This window comes from Frieseomelitta varia, unplaced genomic scaffold (genome assembly GCF_011392965.1).
Source record: "Frieseomelitta varia isolate USP_RPSP 00005682 unplaced genomic scaffold, Fvar_1.2 scaffold_139, whole genome shotgun sequence".
Lineage (NCBI taxonomy): Eukaryota > Metazoa > Arthropoda > Insecta > Hymenoptera > Apidae > Frieseomelitta > Frieseomelitta varia.
Genome location: NW_025109072.1, coordinates 437728 through 459694, shown reverse-complemented (window position 1 = coordinate 459694; position 21967 = coordinate 437728). Strand labels below are relative to the sequence as shown.

Genomic DNA, 21967 nt, shown 5'->3' with positions numbered 1-21967 from the left:
TTGCAAAATCCCGGACAAAGGCTGCTGAACGTGGTCACGGTATCGTCGGTCGCATTGTTCCGCAGACGCAGATTAAATGAAATAGAGCCGGAGTTACGCGATCGTGAGCTTCCTCGGCGCGAACTTTGTTCGCACGGTTCGCCGCGAATCGGCACAATCTAATCCGGCGGCGATGACGCTTTCGAAGGCCCGGTCCGAAGGCTAAAAACGCGAATTTGTGCGACCGAAATTTTGTATGTTATTGGCCCGCGAAGTTTCCTGATTATTGTTATCGATCGAACCCTCAGCGATGTAATATACAACGGTTTGAAAAAATTCAAACGTGTGTGAAAACGCTGAAAACAGATTTTTTCTTCACGACTAAATCTAATCTATCATTGTCTCGAAGACTGAAATTTAATTTTATTGAGTTGGGGTTTCTTGAATTGTTGCGTTCAATAAAATGGTGAAAAAAAAAAATCGTACAACCTTTGAGGGATCGTTGCAAAGGAGAGGTTCCAATCTTCAAAATGATGGTAGATCTAGCTATGGAAAAAATTTCTCGAATATATTTTTATACACTTTACTTGATATATCAAGTCGTCAAGTTCGGAGAAAAGCGAACTGTAAAAGTTTCGAAAATGATCGTCACACGATTGTTTTCTACGAAGCTATATTAATTTAAACTTTTCATTGACACTGTTACATTGTGCTCTTCACTGTAAAGTAATATACTAATATTGTTGTATATTAATTCATCTTATACTGTCATAGACAAACCAACACTCTCGCACCAGAGTCTCTGTATAAATAAAATTCGATATTAACGTTCCCAGAAGCAACCGCGATAACCAAGAGAAACTTTGTTACCCCCGCTGTTAAAAATGTCTATACCTTCCTCCTCGTTATTCTTCATCTCGCGATAACTCGCGGCACGAAGAACGGAAAAGAAAAGGAAAGAAAAAGAAAGAGAGAAAGGCGGGAGAGTAGACGATAACGATGTATATCGGAGAAAATCGCAGTTCGCGGATATGTCGGTCGCGATTTAGAACACGGGGGGAGGGGGGAGGGGACCGCGGAACGCGATTAAAAGTGGTGCACGAGCGTGCACTTGCGGCAACGAGAGTGAGAGGAGGCATGAATTATTCGAAATCGCGCCGCGTAGATCGCAGCGTGCCGATGAGCGATAAAAGGGCGCGAGCAAGAGCGCCTTTTATCGGGCGAACGTTATTAATCCGGTTTACAAGACGTTAACGACGATGCCGCGTCTCCCCTAATTATCCCTTTCAATGGGAAACGCGTCGAGCAACGGCGTCGTGCTGCGTGTCTGGAACAATTAAGACGCGACTCACCCCTCCTCACCTCCTCCATCCGTCGCACGTTCGCTCGCGATGCTCGCGTCGCAGTCAACGCGGGACGAACTCGACGGAATAATTTCGCAAGTTCCGACGCGTTATACACCTGACAGCTCCGTGCTCGTCCGTCTTCCACCTTTTCTTTTTTTTTTTTTTTTTTTCTCCAACCCCCGGTAGTAATAAATCAGCTTTCCCTCGGCGCTGGGAAACTTCCTTATCAAGCCTCCGCGCGATGGAAACATCCGCGTCGGATCTTTGTCAATTCTTCTCCCTCTTATGTTCCCCTCCCCACTCTCCGAATTTTCGCCCTTAACCGTATCGCAAAGTTCCCTGCGTGCTGGCGAGTTGTCTGTACCAAAAAGTCCAAGAATGAAATTACAAAAGCACGCAAGTGTGTCACGCGAGGGGCGAGGGTGATACGACGTTGACGCTGTAATTTCGTCCTGACCGCCGACTCTTCGTCGTTGTTTAAATAAATTCGAACGCAACGCCAGCACTCACTCGAGCCTGTCGATTCCTCCACCGTGAATATTAATTAGTTCCCAATCTGTTACGAAGCAGGCCGTACAGACTACTTTCCCTGTCTTTCTTTAATTTTAGTAGTTACAGCAAAGAAAACAATTTATTGTATATGTGTATTGTAGAGTGGGTCACCACATATTGTTATCTAGATTTTTTTTTTACGTCATTATTAACCGCGTAGCGAAGAATGTTTCAGATGTTGGTCTGGAAATCGTGACCCCTTTGTTAATGTTGTAATGATTTTGTTTACAGAAAAAGTTTCAATATGACGATCATTTACATCACATTTTCTGAATCGATAGATTAATAATTCACTCGCATGTAATGTATTTGGTGTCATTTTATTACACTCAGTGATGATATGATCTCTCATATTGGCCATTGTTGTCGGAGGCTCAGCGCGCACCTTATTTCCTAACAACATTAATATTAAAATATCTCCGAAACTAATGATTTTTTCAACATAAATATTTGTAAAAAAATATCGAGGTGCATCAAAAATATATGATTCCATTTGAAAAAAAAACGTCAATGACCTTTATATGACCTACAGGTCCACCTAGAAGAAAACTAGTACCATCAAAATGTGCCCCTCTCGAAACCATTCAACTTCATTTGAAACATTTTTCGTTACGCGTAATATAATAATGACGTAAATAATAATGACGTAAATCTAGATGGCAATATGTGGTGACCCACTCTGTATATATACAGTTAAGTTACCGCACTTTTCGCCAGTGAAGCACCAACTCTTGTAATTGGGACTATCCCCACTCCACGCTCACTCCCTCTCTTCCCTTCGATGCCAGAATACACCTTCCCACAAACATTCGCTTGGGGATTACTATATGTATATATACGCGAGTGTACGGCCGCGACATTCTCAATGCAGTGGAGGGGATAGCACTAGAGTAGAGGCAAGAGTCGCCAGCTAGCCACCTCTGCAATAAGCTAATTGCAAGCTTGAAGCACTCGAGATCGAGCAGCAGCTCCAAAAGCTCTAAATTTGTGTATACAAAATGTCAACCCTGCGTATTTGCGTTCCTTTCTCCCTCGATGTGCTTTCGAAGTTCCCCCATGCTTGAAGGAACGTCCGTCGAGGTGAACGTGGCGGTGCAACTTCACGAACCTTCGGTTCATTAATCGAACGACAGGTGTTACGACGGCTCGTGGTTCCACAACACTATGGCAAGTTTCGTCGCTCTTCGGGGAGTTTGGAACACTCCTCGATTGTGATTGTTCCACGCTGTTCCTAAAAGAGCGAGTCGAAAGGTGGGGGGGGGGGGGAGGTGCAGGGAGAAGAACAGGTAGAACGCGATGGAAAATAAATTCGTTGATTGGTCGAAGTTTTCGAAACATAAAAAGGAACATGGGACATACAGAGGAAGCGGGGAAAATTTTTTTTCGTGAGACGCGTGTCTTTTAATTCTCGCGGTGGACAAACAACAGGTTCCTCGGGACAAACGTTAAAAGCTTGCGCGAACAGACAGGAGAATTTCGCTTGTACACCCTCGGGGGAAGGGGGGAGAGGGAGTATAGATTATAAAACGGCGAGCAAAACGGATGAAACGGAACGAGTTTCGTTATTTTTCTTCTTTTCTTTTTTTCGGCGACCGCTCGCGTTAGAAACTGAATTCCCCTGTCTCTTCCCGCTCTGTTCACTTAACAAACACGTACGCGCGCTTCCTTTTTTTCCACTATGTTTCCATTTATTTTGTATATGACGGCAGTACGATCTGCTGCGTCTCTTCTTGTAACAAGAAAAAGAAAAGAAAAAAATAAAAGGAATAAAAGACGAAAAATATTAATACTTCCTCTTTGTCGTCATACTGTAACTAGAAAAGTCGCTCGTGTAGTTACAACTGGACACGCTTCCGTTACACGAGAAAAGAAAACGAACGGACGAACAATCAAAGAGAAGAGAGAAGACAAAACTGAGAGAAAACTCACGCCGCTGCTTTCTTTCTCGCCGTTTCTACGAGTCTCGCGTGTTTCCTTGTTTCTAAAAAAAAAAAAATCACTGCCCATTAAGTTACGCTGGCCGCAACCTTAAAATCTTAAGTAACAATTTTTTGAATACCTTTTTTTCTCTCGCGCACCGTTCTCTCCTTCTCTTTCTCACTCTCACTCTCACTCTCGCTTCTAAATTCGATTCATTCGCTCCTCCTCCGTCCAGTGCCCGATTGTCCGAATTGTATCTGTATAATGTAACAAGTACGTGATACAAAAGTCCAAGCTCAATTTTGATCGGTACAGCAAATCCGTCATGATGATTCGTCGCAACGAAACGAGCACCATCGATCGCGATACGAAAGAGAAAGTGCACCTAGGAATCCGCGAGTCTCCTTGATAAAACTTGATTATCGTCGCGCGCCGGTCTGATTGTACTTGTTCGTTCTCTCTACCGATCCGCTCGCGGCACGCGGGATAAGTACACGAGTGGAAGGGCACAACGCCGCCGGAAATCCGCCGAATAAAATGGAATACGAATGTGCCCTCGATTCGCAAACGTGGGTACGCGCATTTCGATCGCGAAACACGCTCTGCTTCTGGCTACGTTCTACGGCTACGCTCATTGTATTGTCGCTGTGATAAATAAAGCACCGTCACGGTCCGATCGTCGGTTCGACGAGGCTCGATCTTACCGTACGCCCCGTCTTCTTCTTCGATCGCTTCACTCGAGGTGAAATTAAGTACTAATGCGTCGACCGCGTAGATTCTCGTACAAACACGCGAAAGACGAAACTTTACTTCGATGCTCGAGATCGAGACGATTTGCAAAATTTTCACGCGAGTGGAAAATATCGGGTTAACGAGTAGTAGTTCGGGGAAAATTGTCGTCGCGCCGCGTGTCGCGCTAATTTAGCTGAAACAAGTGTCAACAACGACGGTCGACGCTGTAGTATTCTTATCGCTATGTCAGTATATCAAGTACGAAGGCACAATTGTCGGGAAATGTGTTTTGTCGCGAGTGTATCTAGCACGGAAGTCCAACCATCGGGTGAAACGGCTCCTCCGTGACACGTCTCTCCATAAAAACGATACGCCCCCCTTCTTACCTTCCTTAAACTCATCCAGTCTTTCGAAAAATTCTACGAATCAGCCTAGATCGATCCTAGCCTATCTTTTCAGACGTCTTTCTGCTCGTCTTTCGAATTCAAACCCCGAAACCACGTTCTCTACCCCCATCTTCGATCACTACTTCTTCTTCTTCTTCTTCTTCTTCTTCTTCTTCTTCTTCTTCTTCTTCTTCTTCTTCTTCTTCTTCTTCTTCTTAGTTGAACACATAGCGCACGCTGCTGCTAAGGCACGAGAATTGAACGATTTCGTTTCTATTCGCTTTATCCTTACGCGGATAAATTCGTCATAGGCCCCGAAGAGGACGAAAAGGGCGAGAGGAACTCGCTCCCTCTTTGTTTTCGCGCGAGGAACGCCGCCAGAGAGAACGGAGAAGCGTGTCGCGACGACGCGTTCAAACGTTTTTCACGCGATTCAGACACGGCCGATACGAAGATGGCCGTCAAAGATGAAAACGTCGGCCGTGCAAGCGGCATTGTTTCTCGGAACATCTGTCGCCTCACGCTTGTCCCTTTTTCTTTTTCTTTTTTTTTTTTTTTCGGTGTTGACCAAATATTCTTCTATATGTGTATATATATATTCTCCTCTTAATTCAATGCGCGCGTCTGATTCGCGTACGATTTCAATCCGTATTTATATTCCAGTCTCAATATAAACCCGGGGTTCGACAAACGTCTTCGCGGTGTCTGCCGACGGCTAGTTTGGTATTCCTGGCGAACGACGAGCCGTTCGGGGGCGTCGTTCGAGACCATACACACCAAATCCGATCGCGACTACGTGCCCGTACCCTATCGGAATCTCTCTCCCGGCTAGAAGCCTCGGGTCGACGACTATGATCCCGTTTACCGTGCGATCTCGCGAGCTCTTGGTCGTAAACGCTGCCGTGTGAAAAAGAAAAAAAAAAGAAAGCACGAGGACGAAATCGTACGAGAGAGAGAGAGACGTCGTTTCGGTGAACTAGCAGGGCCTGGTGTCTGTTACGCGTTTTATCAAGAACGGCGCGTTTCATCGTCGAAAACGATACGTGACGCACGGTGGTCGTGATCGTGGAAGGTTCTCTGGATCGGTGGTTGTCTCCTCTCTGAAGTTGGTCGCGAGAGCCGGCATGGGGAAGAACGAGTGTTTCACCAAGTGAAAACGCGAGTGTTCCAAGAAAGCTACGTGATACCAAAAAAAAAAAAAAAAAAAAAAGTTGATCCTCTTCTTTCTCGCGTTCCTCCTGTCAACTGATGAAAACCTAGTTGTTGTAAAACTGATTTCTAGCAGAAGGCGCGCTAGAGGGGGGTTGAAAAGTACGCGAGAGGACTATCGTTGAAAGCCTACGATAAAGTCAAGGGTCAGCTGGGAAGATGAAGAAGAAAGCACGATAATTCAAGAAATTCGAGCTCCGATAGCTTAGCTCCCTTTCTCTCGAGCGTTCGATTTCGACGAGGCCGAAACGAGGAATTCTGTTTCGCTAGTTTTTTTTTCTTTTTTTTTTTTTGTTTTTTTTTCTGTTTGTTCGCTCGCTGGAGGAGTTCATCCATTTTTCTTGCTGGCTGCCCCCCGCGTTCCGTGTGCCCCGATGGAAGCGTCGATGAGACGCGGCTCGACGCTATGCCTTTACTCCATCGCGGCTTCTTGAAGGGCGTGCAGATGAGCGTAAAGCCCGTCCGCCGATATCAGGTCGTCGTGAGTGCCCATCTCCGCGACGGTCCCCTTCTCCAGCACGCAGATCACGTCGGCGTTCCTTATGGTGGCCAAACGATGCGCTATGGTGATGCACGTCCTGCCCTCCATAGCCTTGTCCAGCGCCGCTTGCACCACCTACAATCACAGAAATATTTTTCTACATTAACCCTTTATTATTGGCACCTAAAATTTGTCCTCGAGGTTATTGTTGGCGGCCATAAACGCTTGAATACCACGGGCGTTACCATTAATCCTTTGCACTCAGTTTTTATCACAGGGACTCTTATGTTGAGTTACACTCGATATTTTTAAATTGTCAAAAATCAATAATAATAATTATATATTATATGTTATTTTATTATAATTATATAATTAAAAAATAATAAATTATTATAATAATTATTATTAAAATAATAATAATAATTGAAAAATAGTTTGGAATGCAAATGCATAATTCGAGTGAATGTTAATACATGTAAATTTTTCAATTATTAGCTTCGTTACTACTATGGTGCGAATGAATTAATACAGTACAGAACATATAAAAGTACATAAGTTTAATTCTGCGTATAGTATGTATAGGTAAATATTATTATATACGTATATATACATATATATCGCGATGAATCGTACTGCAAAAATGTCTGCAAACAAAGAAAGGGTGAATCGGTACAGCCTTCACAATATGTGACTTTTTTGGTACAAATGCTTGCCCTTGTTCTAGCTAATTGTTTCAAATTCGTTTCGTAACATCTTCTACAAAATCGTCAACCGATGCTGGTTCTTCCTGCCATTTTTTTCATTTCATGACACAAAAGAAAATCTACAACTGAAACATCAATCTTAAAACGTGAAGAAGAATTTTCCACAATACCACGTGACCAAAAAAATTAAACGTTTGACAACAAATAAGAATTATAAATGACCGACAATTTCTTTCGTTGCCGATAATCATTAGTGACGAAGGGAATTTTATTTCGGTAATTTATCGATATTTTAAATATTTAAAATTATAAATATTTAAAAAGAAAACCATCCGAGTTTACGTTCTTTCTTTAAATTGACGAAGAAGAAGAATGGAAATGAATTTCCCTCGTCAATAATTATTATTAGCAACCGAAAGAGAATCTCCCTCGCTTACGAAAGAACTCTTGCAAACAATCGAAATAAATTCCTCTCATCGTTTTCTTAAAACTTACAAGCTAATTGTTATTTGCAATCGGAAACGTTTTAATAAAAAAATAAATAAATAAACAAACAATCGTTATCCTACGACTCTTTTTCATTCTGATTGGAATAAGTTATAATTCTTCCAGTTTCCTATAGTTTCTCATCGAATGACAAAAGACGAATTTATACACTAAAGTATATGTACATATACATATCTATGCACGTACACGCTATCCCTGAAAATCGAAATGGATAACAGAGAACAAAAGAACACGGTGAGGCGTAGCAACGCGTATAATGGAACACGATTGGTCTATTTTCCCTCGTGGAGAATGGCACGACAAAGAGGAAAACGCGGTAGCCTGTAAGCAGCCGTGAAACAATAATTGCCGTGAAATTCGTTCGGCACGGACGAGCCACTTTCTCCCCGCAGGGACAACAATTGAACACCCTCTCGCTGGCTCCGGGTATTTCCGATTGTTACCATAGATAATACCATTGCGTTGTCCCCGATTGTTGCCGATTTCGAGAGCACCGCCATGCTACCACCACCGCTAGAATAATCGATCTTCCTGACCGGTGAAATTAAGCGTCGAGCCGGAGATAATCGTTCCGGGGGAATCTTTCGATACTCCACTCGCGTTTCAGAGGTGTATCGATCGTGAGAAGTATCACAAAACAACGGAATCAACAATACAGTGTTTCGTAAATTGTGGAAGTCATTTCGGGAGCTGATTGTACGCCTAAAAATAATGAAACAAAGTCATATAAATATATGTCCTGTCTGTCTTCGTTTATGAGATATAATGAATTTTCTGTTTTAATTACTTTTACAAATGTTGCTCGAATTGTCATTCATCTGGTTACTCTCTCTATCGTTCCTGGTGGTTCTCGAATTTGTCGGAAGCCGTGCTCTATTCTATTTCGTAGTATTTCAGCATGTTCAATTGATGTTGCGTATACAATAGATTTTAAATGTCCCCACAAGTGAAAATCTAATGGATTCAAATCCGGAGAACGAGCAGGCCATGCAATAGGACCTCCACGACCAATCCATTTATTTGCAAAGTGTTGATTNAGCTTACTAGAGTTTGCTCTGTTTATAAAATTCATTATATCTCATAAACGAAGACAGATAGGACATATATTTATATGATTTTTTTTTTCATTATTTTTAGACGTACAATCAGTTTTCGAAGTGGGTCCCGCGAGTTACGAAACACTCTGTATATCGAGACGCAACGCACGTAAAATATAAAAATGTAAAATAGTGAAGAACTCCGTCACGACATTCGATCCGCCACCCTTTCTTTTTTCTTTTCTCGCGTTCGTAAGAAGAAAAAGAAAAAAAAAAAAAGAAAGAAAGTAAGTAATATCTAGAGGAAAGATTCGCGAAATGGATAACATTCGCCGAATGCAAATTCCATTCCACTTTTCTCTGTTCCTCTCTCTCGTTGCCTCCTTCCGCGTTCCTGTACGTACGTGTAATGGAAGGTGGCTTTTTTAAATCTACGAATCGTTTCAACGCTGGCAGAGAGCTCTCGAAGAGCTACTCTGAAGATGTAATACATCGCGTAACGAGACGTTTCACTCGTTGACGCCAGCCACAAACGCGTGAATTTTAATTTCCAAAAAAAAATAAATAAATAAATAAAAATTAGCATGTAAAGTATATCTGTTTCATCACGTGACGCAACGCGAGAGAAATTACACGACGTGGCAGCTCTGTGAATCTCTTTCCCCCGTTTCTTTCCTTTTTTTCTTTAATTTTCTCTCTCTCTCTCTCTCTCTCTCTTTCCTCTTTTTGCTCGTATTGTTCATTAAAATCCATCAGGATCCATTAATATTCATCAGACTCTTCGCTGCGCACTCGCGACAGCGTCGTCGGTTTACGTTGCCGAAGCTCCGCTGTTATTCACATTCGCCGTTCGCGGCAGCAAAATATTTTGCCGTGCCTTTGACGGTAGACGCCGCTCGTTACATCTCGAAAACGCACGGCCGGCGTAAACGAGAGAGAATTTCGCACGGGAGGATCGCTGCCGCGCGCAGGCTGTGCTCCTCCTCGTGTAACGTGTATTAAGAGATCCTTTTGGACATCGTGTTGCGAGATAAATACAAAGTATCCGCCTTGTACTTGTATCATTATATGCAGCGACGCAGCGCAAGGAATTCTGGAGTAATTAGTCGCCTTGGGGGGAGGAAGGGCGCGGTGCATAAATTAAACCGAAAGCATCTCTGAATTTCCAGCACGAATTCTCTTAGAACGTAACCCCGCAAATTGTTGCCCACCAACAGTAGTTTCAAGCATCAGTCATCGATATCCAACCATTTTCCTGTCTCTAGCTCGTCTACGAATCTCGATTTTTCTTTATTCTTCCACTCCACTTTTTACCAATTCTTCAAAGCCAATTTCCCCGAAAAAAATCATCGGGTTTTGTCTGTCAGTCTCATCCGTATCGAGTTCCCGTGTCTTGTATAATAGTACGATGTAGTTAACGTAGTTTTAACCACTTGCGCTGGCAACTGATTGCGGACCATAACGAGTGACCATAAACCGTATAGAATAGTTCGTCGCATTTCTTTTTCAACTCGTCGGTATGATATCAGTGGATAGAAATTATCGAGAAGTAATAAATTTGTTATTTGTTCTGCCTATTTTGTTTTACTTGAATATACTTGAAAATGAGAAAATATTACAATTTTGGGACAAAAAATTCTCGACGTGCGTGGCACGTCATTCCAGCGCAAGAGGTTAAAATTCAGTCATCGATATTCAACTCCTTTCCTGTCTTATATTTATGTCTCTAACTCATATATAATACTAACTGGTCTCGACGTTTCTTTACTCATCACTCATCAAACTTTCAAACGTCACGATTTATTATATTTTTTAAACGTCGCTTCACAATTTACCATTTTTACCAATTCTTCAAATAGCCAATTTCCTCGGAAGAACCATCGGCTTTCGTCTGTCAGTCTCATCCGTATCAATAGTGTGATTATTATAAATAAAAACAAACTGAACAACATGATATCAACTAAGTACAAAGTTATGAAAATTGCATTCAGAATGTACGATCGACTCGAATTTTTAGAGTCTTGAATGTCTTCAACAGCGTCGAAAGTCAAATTATACTCTAACTTCACATTTTATAATAATTATAATATAATTAAATACAGATATTAATATACATATATACAGACATAAATACAAATATTAATATTGTAATTATAATATAATTAAAACACAGAGTGTGGCCGGATGTGAAAAATAAATCAAAAGTTTAGAACGAAATTGTTCCATTTGAAGCTTCGTTTTGGAGAAAATAGAATTTTCAAATGAAATACAATTGGCAGAAAGTTATTCCACGTGTGAAAATAAGTCGGAAATGCGATAAAACTGTGTCGTTTAGAGTCTCGTTTCCGAGAAAATCGAGTTTGAACTCGATCTTGCTTAGAGTTAAGAATTGCCCGATGCGCGCGTGCGTTCGATGAATATTCATATTGAATTCCCCCCCGAAAATGAGGCTTTGAATGAACAGCCTATATTCTAGATTTTCTAGAGCAATTTCTCGGGTAATTTTTCCTCCGATTATACGCGTTCCAGCACGTGCTGCGCGCGTTTCAATATTTAACATCTGACACGTTGTCTGCGCCAGTAAATTTACGTTCCATCTTCGCGAGAAAAAAAATGAAAGGATCTTTAACATTTCAAAAGCTATTTTCGCACACAGCCGAGACGAGAAATCATCTTCCAATATAAAAAAAAAAAAAATTCATTGGCTGCAAAGAAAGATAATTGAGCTTAAAACGACCTAGAACTATCAAATTGATCAAAACGATCAATTTATAATTTTCGTTAATCTGTGTTTTCAGAAATTTAAATGATTTTTTTTATAAAATGTACAAATAGAAGCTTGTGTAATTTATTGCACAGTATTTATTTGTTATAAAGTTTTTCTTTCTTTCTTTCTTTTACTTTAATATCTCTGGTGAAAATTCATCTTTTCGAAAGACTCTCTAACTATTTCTGATCTTTAAATATGACAGCTAATTCTGTCTGAACTAGAAACAGACTGATTCTGATTGATTCGGATTATTAAGTAGTGCAACTGAAGACTCTCGACAACTGAAAATTAACTCAAACTGACTCTCATTCTGAGAGCTTCCTTTCAGGAGACACTCGCCTTCCCTTCTAAAAGACTTCTAAAAGAGGGTTCAGTCGTAGGATAGACGACACGTCACGACCAATCAGGAAACATGAAGCAAGTTTTCAGAGTTACCACCTACTGGAGATATTTCTTGTACGCGCCAATTACCATTGTGCGCAAAAAACTCATTGCAGTTGAAACTGTAATTGAAATTTATAGAAGACCACCTAACGTGACGAAGGATATGCAAAAAGCTCTAATCCAACAGACCAGTTTCTGACGCACGTTCACGTCACGAATTAACACGCGCCATTGATCCATACGAGAAATTAATATTAAGATTAATATTAAAAATTAAAATTAACATCAAGAGAATGTCCGAGACAGGAAATGAAGTCTCGAATTCTCGGATTACACAAGAAAGATGCGCAAAACTCTGTAATCTAACGTCGTGAATTAACACGCACCCGTTGATCTCAACAGAAATAAATATCAAAAATTGAAATTAATACTGAAATGCAACGTTAAAGAAAACATTCAAAAGACTTGGAGATTTCGCGGTTCACGAAAAATCGCAGTGAGAAACGGCAGGCGAAGTTAGGAGGGTGTTAATTGGTCGCGAGGGCGAGACAATGCGCGGCTGCGAAGCTGGAACGCGAGCCTTTTGTCCTCGCGAGAATTCCTCGCGCTTCTTCGGCCTCTTGGGTGGACGGTTGGTCATTTTTTTTCTCCTTTTTTTCTTTTTTTCTTTCTTTCTTTCTTCTTTCGCCACGCTACTCGCCGCTTCTGCCCGCGACTAAAAAGCCGCGTTCCACCGCGTATTATATTACTGAATGCGCGCCGGCGTCCACTTCAGCCTGATTTCACGACCCATTTTCTCTCGGCTTTCCGCCCGCGGCTATTTCTTGCCTGAGCGATCCGCGGTGATACTTGGAGGACGGGGGAAGGACGAAACGCGGTGTTGAAACAACGACGAAGATGATTTTTAAGTGCTCACCTTCTCGCTCTGGGTGTCGAGGGCTGACGTGGCCTCGTCCAGAAGTAGGATTCGAGGATTCCTGACCAAGGCGCGCGCAATCGCGATACGTTGCTTCTGTCCTCCGGACAGCTGTGTTCCCTTGGAGCCTAACCTAGTATCGTATCCCTGTAACAAATAAAAGTCGAACAACGTGGCATTGTAGATCTTCCTTTTATTATCTTTCTTTTCTTTTTTCTTTCACTTCTTTAACACGTTAAGCGCGGAGCTGATTTCGCTGCGCTTTCCGTTCAGGCGGCGATCACACGAGTGTTGGATTACAAGGTATAAACATACTACATAATATCGTTGTTTCACTTTTTTGTTTGGGAATGGCGCAGCCAATGCAAAAGTATACAAATTATAGACTAAACATTGAGATTAGAAGTACACGTTAGAAGACCACCTTCAAAAGACAATCGATTCTATAAAGACACGAAATATTACTTTTTGTAATACGTGTAAAGGCAAACCTTATTTTTGTTTAAAATGTTTCAATAAACTCCGTTAAAATTACAAAATTACGAAAAAAAAATTATTTTTATTTCAATCTTGATTCTGCTGGTCCCACGGACAGACACCGACCAAACGAAAAGTTCACTTCAAAAGACAATCGATTCTATAAAGTAACGAAATATTACGTTTTGTAATACGTGTAAAGGCAAACCTTATTTTTGTTTAAAATGTTTCAATAAACTCCGTTAAAATTACAAAATTACAAAAAAAAAAAATTATTTTTATTTCAACCTTGATTCTGCTAGTCCCACGGACAGACACCGACCAAACGAAAAGTTCACTTCAAAAGACAATCGGTTCTATAAAGACACGTAATATTACTTTTTGTAATACGTGTAAAGGGAAACATTATTTTTGTTTAGAATGTTTCAATAAACTCCATTAAAATTACAAAATTACGAAAAAAAATTATTTTTATTTCAACCTTGATTCTGCTTGTCCCACGGACAGACGCCGACCAAACGAAAAGTTCACTGTCAATCCCCAGGGATTGACGCCCCCTAAACGAAAGGTTCGCTGCCAATCCCCGGGGACTGATGCCGCGCTTAACGTGTTAATATTAATTTTGCGATTAAGCGGTTCAAGAGCGGTGGATTTGCATTTCTGCGCGCGTTGCGTGGAAACGTCCGCTGTGTAACGAGGCGCGATTATTGCGGTTATTTCGGTAAAGTTTGAAACAAATCCGAAAACGTGCACCAACGGAGTTAGAAACAACGGTCGCAAACGCACGTTTCTCGTTGTTGTTCCGCGTGGTTGACGATCTCTGCGATATCTGCCCAACCAATGAATATCTTGCAATTTTTACGCAACGACGAGTCGTGCGACGTAAAGCTTCGAAACAAATTGTAAATTATTCACTATACAGATGAACGTTTCAAACGAAAGGCACGCGTTCCGTTTTGTTCTGATCTTGCTTTTTTTGTTGAAACGTGAAGGTTTTTTAAATGGACCGATATGTTTTTTAATCGACGCAGCTTTTTGAATCTATTAATTTAGGAGATGTATTAACTTTTAATTCTGTAAAATCTATCGTATGAAAATGATGTTCGTGCTGTCCTTGTCTTTCGCGCGTGGATATTATAAAATTAAAATTGAAATATCCTCCTGAACTAATAATAATTTTTCGACATACGTGCACACTCTTTTATAGAGAATTTCGAGTTGATTGATAAATGGATAAATGAATTAATGGATAATGGATTGATTAACGGATAAAAAGATATATCGTCCATTTAAAACACCGTAGGTGACCTTCGTATCTTGATAAAAATGCACAACTCTTACAATATTGCCTTGAAAACGCAACAATGCAACTTTTGTTTGATTTCTTCGTTCATTATTTCGCAAATAACTTGCTAGTTATTATTTCAAGTTATTCCTTATGTTACAAACTCGTCTCGTGTACATTTTTGGATTTGAAAATTATCTAACATGATCACGATTGATCGCACAATGCTAATGAAACTTTAATAAGTAAAGAAAAGGACTTTTGTTGGAAACTTCAAGCATAACATACTTGAATTTTTGTCATTTAATCCTAATATTCAACATTCAATAAAACAGTGAAGAGAAAATTGTATAACAGGTTTTAGGAAATCCATTGTGAAAGAGAAACTTCAATCTTCAAAATGATGGTGGATCTAGTCACGAAAAAGACCTTTAATATTCTTAACACGCGTTTGAATTTTCACAGTCATCAAAAGAGAAAAATGTCAAAAGAGAAAATCCTTTTTTTCTACTCGTTACGTGATGTAAAATCATCTTCAAAAGAAATGAACTCGGCTCGTCAAAATAATAAAAGCTTCGCTCTTTAAGAGAAGACCAAGTGGATTGCTATATGATCTTTTTCTACAGAATTATATATCAGTTTAAATTGTTCGCAATTTTTCATTGTTATTGGTCCAATGATGCTCTTCACCGTATATCAGAATGTCTGGAGAAATAAGAAAGTCCAATTTTGGGACATTGAATAGAAATCGACTTTCAAATCACTGTACGTGAAAAATATCTTCTTTAACGCTGGATCGAAACGAAGTCAGTGGCTGTGTTTTCTTTAAGAATATCGACTATTCCTTTGGAACAAGAATTACGCTACTCACTAGTGGTAGAGAGCTGACGAAGCTGTGTATGTTGGATTTCTTGGCGGCCTCTATGATCTCCTCCATCCGCACTATCCGGAAGTTGTCGCCGTAGGCAATGTTCTCGGCGATCGTTCTGTCGAAGAGCACCGGTTCCTGGCCGACGACGCCCAGCTGAGACCTCAGGTTGCGCAACGAGACCGACGAGATGTCGCGCCTGTCCATCGTCACCGTGCCAGAAATCGGATCGTACAGTCGTTGCAACAATTGGATGCACGTGGATTTGCCGCATCCGCTTTGCCCCACCAACGCAACCATCTGACCCGGTTTCACGATCAAATTTAAACCTTGCAGAATTTGCATTTCGGGCCTCGTCGGGTAGTGGAACTCGACTTTCGAGAATTGAATGAGGCCGTCCGCTTTCTGAAATTCCGAACAGGAACATTCGATTTCAATTCTCACCGTGAAATTTTTCTCTACAAAGAAAATTCGACAGAGAATCGTAATCGTACAAACGAGCTCTTAATGTTTCGTCCAACTCTCCGAGTCATCGTCCACGGAAATGATCACTCGCGTTAATTTACAAAGATATCGCGAGATATCGTTTCCGACGATTCGCACCAAAGAGAGAGAGGAATAAGAAAATTGATTTAAGAGAATGCGTCATAGCTGTTTGCCAGTGAAACGAGTCATACGTAACGAGCGTTTGGGTAGCGCGAATTCGAAACATCCGCGTCGTTTATTTCGTATCGCTCCGTTAAACGGTTTGGAATTCTAGAGAGGCGGTCGCAACCCTGATCAAACATGGTTGCCCGGGTTTTGAGCGTAATTAACGCGCATACCCGGCGGCTACGTCGCTGTCAGTATGTCATAAATTCAACGCTTTGCTAAACACCCGTAATGAAACGTCGAAATTTGACGATTCGGTCAGTTCTGCCAGTCTTCCCCTATACTTTATATAAACTAAACTAGCCAAGTGTCGATAATAACAATAATCAGCCGCGCGACCATACTTCGCTGACGTTCGACAAATATCAAGTCTACTCGATCGAGAATAGAACCGTCCCACTCACCCAATCCAGATCTTTGTCTTCCGAATCCGGCGGCGAGGTGATCTCTGGCACTCTGTCCAAGAGCTTGAATATCCTTCCGGCAGAGATCTTAGCGGTGTTGAAATTAGGCGCGAAGGCTAAGGCCTGGCCCAGCATCCAAGACCCGAAGATCAACGCCTCCGACACTTTGATCACGTTCTGATAGCTCAACCCCTCCCTAGCCACCAACGCGCCGCCGTAATAGAGACTCAGAGCGTAGCCGAAGAACGGCGTTGTCTGGCCGCACGAGAACACCAGTCCTCGCAGTCTGTTCCTGATCCTCGTCGCCTTCGCCACGTGTTCCAGCTCCACGCAGTAACGCTCCAAGAATGCCTCCTCCTTCCCGAGGCTGGCCACCGTACGAATGTTGGAGATCGCCTCTATGGCGATCCTCGTCGCTGCCTCCATCTTCTTCTTCTCTTGCAAACCTTGGCCGCTCATCACCCTCGCCTCGAAGAACACCGCGGCCAACACCAGAGGTATCGAGACCACGGAGACCAACGTCATCTTCCAGGTGTAATACATGGACAATCCGATCCCGAGGACCAAGGTGGACAGTGCCTGAAGGATCGCGCCGACACGCGTGCCTGTCGCGCCTTGCACGGCGCCGGCGTCCGAGGACAGCCTGGCGCACAACGCGCCCACGCTGTTCGTGTCCTCGTCGTACCAGCCCATCTCCTGCCGCAGCATCGCCGCGAACGTCATCTTCCTGATCCTCGTGGTCATACGCACGCCCGCCAGGCCGAACATGTACATCTGCAGGAAGGTGCCCAGTCCGGTGACCACGCCGACTATCAGGAACAGAATGGAGAAGTTGACGGTCTCGCGGCGTACCTCCTCGTCGTCTTGGAGACCCAGCACGTAGTACACCTCGCCGAATAGAACGGCGAACGCTGGGAACGAGGCGCCCACGATTGCTGCCGCTAGACATCCTGAAATATATCGAGATTTTCCTTTTTCATTTCTTTCATCTTCTCTCGAAAGTTGCATACTTTTGCTCGGCGTCAGAGTCAGTTAGTTTCGCTTTGAAACAATGGAAATGAGAATTTTGTTGATTTTCGTTAATTTTCGCCAACGAATTTGGATAATTGGAATTGGAATAATTATGCGATGTAAGAGAATTGGTTGAAGCAGAGATGGCTAACTGGCGGCACTTGCCCCTACTTTTCCTCGCTAGGTGTCGCTAGTGCTATCCCCTCCACTGCGTCGATCTCCCCTCCACTACGTCGAGAGTGTCGTAGTCGTAACGCGGTACTCGCGTTAGGTATATATGCGTACGTATAAATTGTTTTTTTACTGCAACTGTTAAAGTTAAAGAAAGATAGGGAAACGTAGTTTGTGTAGCTCGTTGCGGAACAGAGGAGAAACTAATTTTCACGGTGGAAAAACAGGAGATTGAGCTGTACAAGAAATTCATCGCCTCCGGGTCGTAGATGTGAAGGAGAGATCGAGGAAAGAATTGTTGAACGAATACGTAAACGTGTCAATTATACCGATTATATTGTAAGGCCATTCCGGTTTATTGAGAGCGAATATCCTCATCATTGGTGCGTCGTACGGCTTCTCGTGTTCTTCCAGTTGGTTCACCGAGCTCTCCGATGCGCCAGCTAACGACAGCCGATGAGAGTGCATCGACAGTGTGGAGAATTGCCTCTTCAACGGTGGCTTCTGCTGCTTCGGTATGGCTGCGGTCACTGTCTTTGCCGCCGAGGCCGTCGCTTTCGCTGGAAATTCAATCGACACCAACGCGTAACGTCATTCCGTTCGATGTTGAGAGAAGGAAAATACCAAATTACTTTTACTTTAAAGAAACTACTCTCACTTTACTAGAAAATACTCTCACTTTATTCCTGTTTGGCAAATAACGACAATACAATTGCACGAACTATTTATTCTAAAAGTCCATTCTCTTTTATTTGAAGATATTGAAGAATTTTTGCTTTTGCAATTATCAGTCATTTGTATTCGGCAATTTCAGCAACGAAATTTCAACTGATATGAACATTTGAAGATTGAAGTTATAAACTGTTTCCAAGTGAAAAGTTCACGCTAAAAGTTCACGCTAAAGTACCAATATGTAAATTTTTCGTTCCACAAAAATTGGACTTGCACCACTTTCAGAATAAACGATCCATATAAAATGCACAGAATATTCAAACTATCGATTGCACATGAACTCTTTTCAAGCTCGAACAATGTAGGACGAAAACTCGGTCAGTTTCGCATCAGCTACAAATTGCAACTATCAGAAAATTGTTTTTGTCAAAGTCCCCTCGACTTGTTTCAATGGCGCGTACGATATTTTTAATTTGACGCCGTTGTAACTGATACTCGAACTTCGTGTGAAAAAATATCTCTCTGTTCTTGTAGAATTTTTATGGTAAATGCATTGCCATTTTCACATGTAAGAAGTATTACACTTTCGAGCAATGTTCCATGGAAACAAGTTATTTCAGAACATTTAATTAAGTCCATGTTTATAGTACTATTTTTCTGAGTACTATTCGTTGAATGGTATTTACATCAATGTCGAATTGAACAAATTATCTGCACCTCCGACAGACAAATTTTCATTTTTATACTTCACAAGTCCTTATATTTTTAAGAACGTTTGCTTGTCTAAGGACTTGCAACGTAAGAATATTTTCCAAGAAGGTTCTGTGTTTCAAATAGTATATAACCTGGTTCGATCTCTGGTTCAACGACTTGCAATTGCAGTTTGTAGCTGATACAAAGATCAACTTCTGTCTGACGGAACATATTTTTACCAAACTATCGAAAATCGTGTTGAAAACTCGTGTAACCCGATTCGAATGATAAATTAAAGGCAAATATAATAAATTGAATTGACTAAATCGATGGACAAAGTGAAGATCAAAAGCAAGTTTACCTCTGGCAGTGGCACTGGCGTCGGCAGAGACCAATCCGTAGTAATGATTCCCAAGGGCGAGTAGTTCCTCATGCGTGCCCTGTTCAACCACCTGGCCTTCCTTTATAAACACTATCCTATCGGCATTGGTAATTGTCGACAGTCGGTGAGTGACAACGATCGTCGTCCTGCCCTTTGACGCCGCGTCCAAAGCTCTCTGCACAGTGGCCTCGCTATGAAGATCCAAAGCGGACGTCGCTTCGTCCAGCAAAAGTATGGCCGGTCGTCTGACCAAAGCCCGAGCGATCGCGATCCTCTGCTTCTGTCCACCGGACAGTTGCGATCCTCTCTCGCCAACGGGACTGTCGTACGCCTGCGACAAACACCGAACAAACATTCAACATTTGATGAAAATAACACGTTCTACGTCTCCTTAACGAGAGCTCAATGTTGCGGAAGAAATTATAATTTTAATCGAAATTAAATTCCGGCGGATAGAAAGGAGAATTAATGGAAATTGAAGAAACCTATTTTTGGTTACAGTCGCCAATAGTTATCGATTATTAACGAAACATTTGTCTGTTTGCTTACTCGTGGAGGCCATCGCGTACTCTGTGGTTTGAAACAACAATTAATTAAAAAAAAGTCTTCAGATAAAGCTCTAATTTTAATGAACGACACGTGCAGGACTTGCGTTTAATTTGGAAGGAGAATTAATGGAAATTGAAGAAACCTGTTTTTGGTTACAGTCGCCAATGGTTATCGATTGTTAACGAAACATTTGACTGTTTAATTACTCGCGTCATCTGTGGTTTGAAACAACAATTAATTAAAAAGAAGTCTTCAGATAAACCTCTAATTTTAATGAAGAACATGTGCAGGACTTGCGTTTAATTTGGAAGGAGAATTAATGGAAATTGAAGAAACCTGTTTTTGGTTACAGTCGTCAATAGTTATCGATTGTTAACGAAACATGGAAGGAGAGTTAATGGAAATTGAAGAAAACTGATTTTGGTTATAATCACGTCCAAGTTACGTGATAATTATCGAGGCAGCAGTGTTCGCGATCCATTTGCTTGTTCGATTACTCGTGGAAGAGGCCATCGCGGTTTCCGCGGTTCGAAACAACGATTATTTAATTAACGAAACTACGAGATCACGCATCTACGGTGAATATGTACCGCGTTGAGATCTAATAAATTTACGAGCCGCGCCACTTCGCACCACCGATCGTAACGCATTTTAATCATCGTTCTTCTTGTTTCCCACGTCGGACAACGAAATCCTAGGTTAAAATAAACCGACGATATTTTTATTTTGACTTGTCAATTTCCTTCTTCGATATATATATCGTTTTAATTTATAATAATCGATGTATATATATACATATATCGTTTTAATTTATAATTTCTTACAAGAATATAATTTTAATATATGAATTAAAATTAATGAATTAAAAATATAATATATATATTACAATTCATATATTTATATTGTTTCAATTTATAATAATTCTTATAAAAGAATTATTCTTGATCCTCAGAGTCTAGGATATGAGATAACATCCCAGGTGCAATTTAATTCTCGATGCACTTCAAGCAAAACGTTTCAAAAAAGTAAAAAACTTTCTATAAATACAATATTCGAGTACTTTCGCGAGTCAGTCTGTGAATGATCGTGTCCTCAATCTTTTCTACTTCTTGACAATACATTTATGATATTACTATTGTCATATGTGTCTTCTCGGCTTAACTCGTAATACCTCTTGCAAAGGATCATCATCGAAAGTCCACGAATATTCCGCGCAATTTAATTCTCATAGAATTTCAAATAAAATATTCAAAAAAAACAAACTTTTCTGTAACATTTACAGAATACTTTCACGAGCCAGTTTATTACTACTATATTATATTATATAGTTTATATTATAGTTTATACTAGTTTAATATATAATATACTATAGTTTAAACTATATAGTTATAGTTATATACTATAATATAGTTTATAGTATATTATTTATTATAGTTATATACTATATTATTTTATAATATATCATTTATTAGTCTATAGTGTATAGTTTATAGTATATTATTATACTATATTATAGTACATTATTATAGTTTATAGTTCAGTTATAGTATATTGTATAGTTTATATTATATTTATATTATATTGTACACTTTACTGCTAGATTGTCTCTTAAATACATAAATAATTTGCCGAAAAATATCAGAACGTATCCGACGTGGTAGCAAAACGTTCCATTTACATAACTCGACAACGTTCGTTCGTCAACGTGCGTGCGTGTGCGAAACGTGGCGATGGCCACTTTTGCCGGATAAAATTTCACGTGCGCGATCGCGCGGCGCATCGATCCGTAAAATAAACTGCGCGGGGGCTCCTCCATAAACTGGAAAATGTCTGGCCCGTTTGTTGCCGCGGATCGTTACGCGGTTCTAAACGCATCGCGAG

General features: G+C 41.0%; 1 protein-coding gene across 5 annotated transcripts in view; it reads right to left on the bottom strand.

Annotated features, from left to right (window-relative positions):
* Positions 1–3543: 3543 nt before the first annotated feature.
* LOC122531794 (multidrug resistance protein homolog 49) overlaps positions 3544–21967 on the bottom strand; it is a 107235-nt gene continuing 88811 nt past the window's right edge. For all 5 annotated transcript variants that reach the window (XM_043660009.1, XM_043660002.1, XM_043660028.1 and 2 more), the window contains 6 exons: positions 19517–19868; positions 18120–18350; positions 16609–17558; positions 15557–15958; positions 12924–13070; positions 3544–6740 (listed from right to left, as the gene is read on the bottom strand). In XM_043660009.1, coding sequence (XP_043515944.1) covers positions 6537–6740; positions 12924–13070; positions 15557–15958; positions 16609–17558; positions 18120–18350; positions 19517–19868 — 2286 coding nt within the window. In that variant the 3' untranslated portion in view covers positions 3544–6536. The remainder of the gene's footprint in view (positions 6741–12923; positions 13071–15556; positions 15959–16608; positions 17559–18119; positions 18351–19516; positions 19869–21967) is intronic.